This window comes from Limulus polyphemus, unplaced genomic scaffold, assembly GCF_000517525.1.
Source record: "Limulus polyphemus unplaced genomic scaffold, Limulus_polyphemus-2.1.2 Scaffold5814, whole genome shotgun sequence".
Taxonomy (NCBI): domain Eukaryota; kingdom Metazoa; phylum Arthropoda; class Merostomata; order Xiphosura; family Limulidae; genus Limulus; species Limulus polyphemus.
The window spans coordinates 1,145-4,715 of NW_013671424.1; the positions used below are offsets into that span (position 1 = coordinate 1,145).

Genomic DNA, 3,571 nt, shown 5'->3' on the forward strand with positions numbered 1-3,571 from the left:
TATATATATATTGGTAACTATTTTTTGTTTTGTATATTTTATAGTTGCAACAATATATTTAATATATATTACTAACTATTGAATTTTTTGTGTTTACGGTTTTGATAATAGATTATTTATTGCCTATCCGTAAACGAAACGACGATGAACTCCAGAGAATCTTTGAAGGTTTTTTTTTTTTATTCATTTGCTCAACGTTTCGACTTTACACCATCAGATTTTCTGTAATTTTCTGCTCTTGGTGAAGGCGTAACCGAAACGTTGCGCGAATAAACATTCTTTACAAGATTTTCTGGATTTCATGGCCGTCTTATTTATTAATAATTATATTCAATGTAGTACAGTCAATATTAAGTTATTTTAAAGAAATATCTCTTTTTCTATCTCTTTTACCCCCTCCCCCCCAAGTGGCACGGCGTTATGTCTGCGGACTTACAACGCTAGAAACCGGGTTTCGATGCCCGTGATGGGCAGAGCACAGATAGCCCTTCGTGTAGCTTTGTGCTTAATTACAAACAAACTATCTCTACGTGTTAATAAAAGCAGCAATGCATTGTTAACTGTTAACTTTTGTGTGTGTCTGTTAAACACCAATTCCTCCTAGTTATCTAGATAAAAATAATAGAACTTGTTTATCTAAAATACTTTTAAATGAACTTAAAATCGCCACACCACCCTTAGCTAGTGAAAGCTTTCCTATGTCTAAATGACGAAATTTAAATGTTACGTAACTAATAGTTACGGGCTGTTATTAGATTGTGCAGTCAACACGATATTTGTTGCGCTAGTTTTGAGCATGATTTTATTTTATAGTTAACAAATAGACTTGAAAAAAAAAATGTATGATGCAAAAAAAAAAGAAATTTGAAATGAACGTCGTCAATAAGCACTTAATGAGCTCGTGCTGCACGTGCTCAAAGTCCCCGGATTATTGATCTTCGTGACGTCATCGGCATTCGATCGACTAGTCCGTCAATTCTGGCTGAGAAGTAGAGAACAGGAAGCACTGCAGCAAAGCTTCTAACGTAGATGTGATCACAGCGAAGACACAAAAACTCCAACCTTCCAACTTTACGCTTTGCTGACCGATTCAACAAATCTGCTCAGATTTGGTTTTATATATATATAAAGGTTTAAGAAAATAAGCAGTCACCTTAGACAACATGTTCAGACCTTCTTTACTGTTTTGCTTCGTTCTTAGTGCCGCTGATGTAGTTCTTCATTCAGGTGAGAGATTTGATATTCTTCTTATTATTACAGCTGTTATGGATGTGTGTTTCTACATGACCAAAGCTAACGTACCAATTTTGAATCCTGTATGTAGAATCAGTCAGAGTCAAAGGCTCAAAAGGAACTCCCTCTCTCTCTCTCTATATATATATATATATATATATCAGCTTCTACTCTGACCTCTAGTTCGCATTAACGATTTATATGACAGATATTTTGCCCAAACTTTTTTGTTGTTTGTTTCTAGTTTTATGTGTCAAACTCGTAATCTTTAATAAGTCCGCTTGTTTTAAGCAACTGTTTCGCCTATAAGGCTATCGCTACCTGTTATAACATGTAACCATAGCAACAGGGTTAAGTGACGTAGCTCTTGTTATGCTTTTATTTTATTGTTTTTTGCTCTTTTTTTTAAGTATTACTGGAAAACAAACGTCTCTGCCTGTTTTTAAAAGTGTTTATCTGTTTAACTGTTTATCACTGTGTAGTACTCTTTAGAATGTAAAATAAGTTTAAATCGCCTCTGAGCCTACAAAGAATTTGTCCCCGAGCGACACAGCGGTAAATCTGTGGACTTATAACGCTAAAATCCGAGTTTCGATACCCGTGGTGGGCACAGCACAGATAGCCCATTTTGTAGCTTTGTGCTTAACTATAAACAAAACGAACCTATGGAGAATTCGTTTTTCATTTTTCATTTTAAAAAATCTCTTATTTTAACTTTTTAACATATACCCGATACCATACACCCGAGCTCTGCCCCTGGAGAGTTAAACGGCTTATTATTTATCTGGTAAAATGGCCTGGCGTTAGGCCTTGATATACAGGTACGTATTTGTCTGTGTGTGTGTGTGTGTTAATAATGTAATTTAGTATTTAGCGTAATTTTATTGAAAGTTACGACGAAGTGGTACCTGATGGCTCGGCGGTAAGCCTGAGGGCTTATAATGCTACAATTCGCGATTTGGTCCCCGCAGCGGAGACGGTGCACACGGATCCATTGTGCCGTTTGCGCTAAAATAAATACACGATTAGGAAAACGAATAAGAAAAAAAAATGCATACATAAGTTATATGAAGATTATCGAACAAACCAGTTATTAATCCCGAAAGAAAATGATAATTCCACGTGCCACTACAAAATATCCCAAGATTGATATTTAGTTCAACGATAAATTTATCTTCGAAGTCACCACAATGAATTGATTTTGGGTTGTTTATTTTTTATTGTTGTTTTTTATGTTCTATGTTTTACGGGTATTGTGTTGTTATACTATTAAATCAATTAATACTGACTAACGTATGAGGAATTCATAGACGCCCCTGGGAAGTGTGGAATGGGGGAGGGATCAAATCTCAACACTTACCCCTCTATGTCGCTTCGGGATGGGGAGGCTTAAGGTTACACGCTACATTTGGTGACAATCGGTCCATTGGTTCGTCAGTTATAAGTAGGCTTGTCCACACACACACACAGATATATTATCAAATATATTTCGAATGTCATCAGGTGCAATCTTTTAAGTTTTAGAGTGGGTTCTTGCTTTAAAGATGCGCCATTTCAACTTCGACCGAATCTCATTTTGCTGTCTTCATATCGTCACATAGTTGACAATACTAAGGGAGTTATAAAAGAATCAGACATTCGAAATGTAAATTTCAACAAACTTCATCCGCTGAAGTTATAAAGTTATCAGCTAAATTTCTTAATATTGTGTACTACACCTCTGACTCTTTAAGTGGCACAGCGGGATGTCTGCGGACTTACAACGCTAAAAACCGGATTTTAATACCCCTGGTGGGCAGAGCATCGTTAGTCCATTGTGCAGCTTTGTACTTAATTACAAACAAACAAACAATTTTTTTAAGTGGAGCTTTCATTCTGTGGTTAGCCTGTTTGCACTGTAACCTTCTCTCTGCCTCTTGCATGTAAACTCTCTGTAGAAAAGTAATCCAATTATTACTAACGTGGAAAAGAGTTCCGTACAGTCTAATTAGAAAACTTCTTGACAAGAAGCTTGAGGTTAAATAAATGTCTACATCTTTGATATTTCCGCAAGAAGTTTGGAAAAAAAAATATTTCATGGACCCGTGAATTATTGACGTTTAACGTTTGAAGCTCTTTACATTGTGACTATGGTAACCGCAATCATTTCTAACAGAGTGATAACCCTTTGGCATTTCGTGTCATAAATTTCCCGGGATGTGCCACTCTATCAAACCTGTCAACATAGCTAGCTGACTTAGTAAATGTTTGCTCTAGTTTTTACCCATAATTCCTTTTGGTATATATATATATATATATATATATATATATGTCTTATTCTTTTTACTTAACTTGTCTC

The 3,571-nt window shown here is 35.7% G+C and overlaps 1 protein-coding gene across 2 annotated transcripts in view; it reads left to right on the top strand.

Moving 5' to 3' along the window:
• Nucleotides 1-979: 979 nt before the first annotated feature.
• Nucleotides 980-3,571, top strand: part of LOC106473018 — a 27,809-nt gene continuing 25,217 nt past the window's right edge. For both annotated transcript variants that reach the window (XM_013933692.2, XM_022401526.1), the window contains exon 1: nucleotides 980-1,227. In XM_013933692.2, coding sequence (XP_013789146.1) covers nucleotides 1,164-1,227 — 64 coding nt within the window. In that variant the 5' untranslated portion in view covers nucleotides 980-1,163. The remainder of the gene's footprint in view (nucleotides 1,228-3,571) is intronic.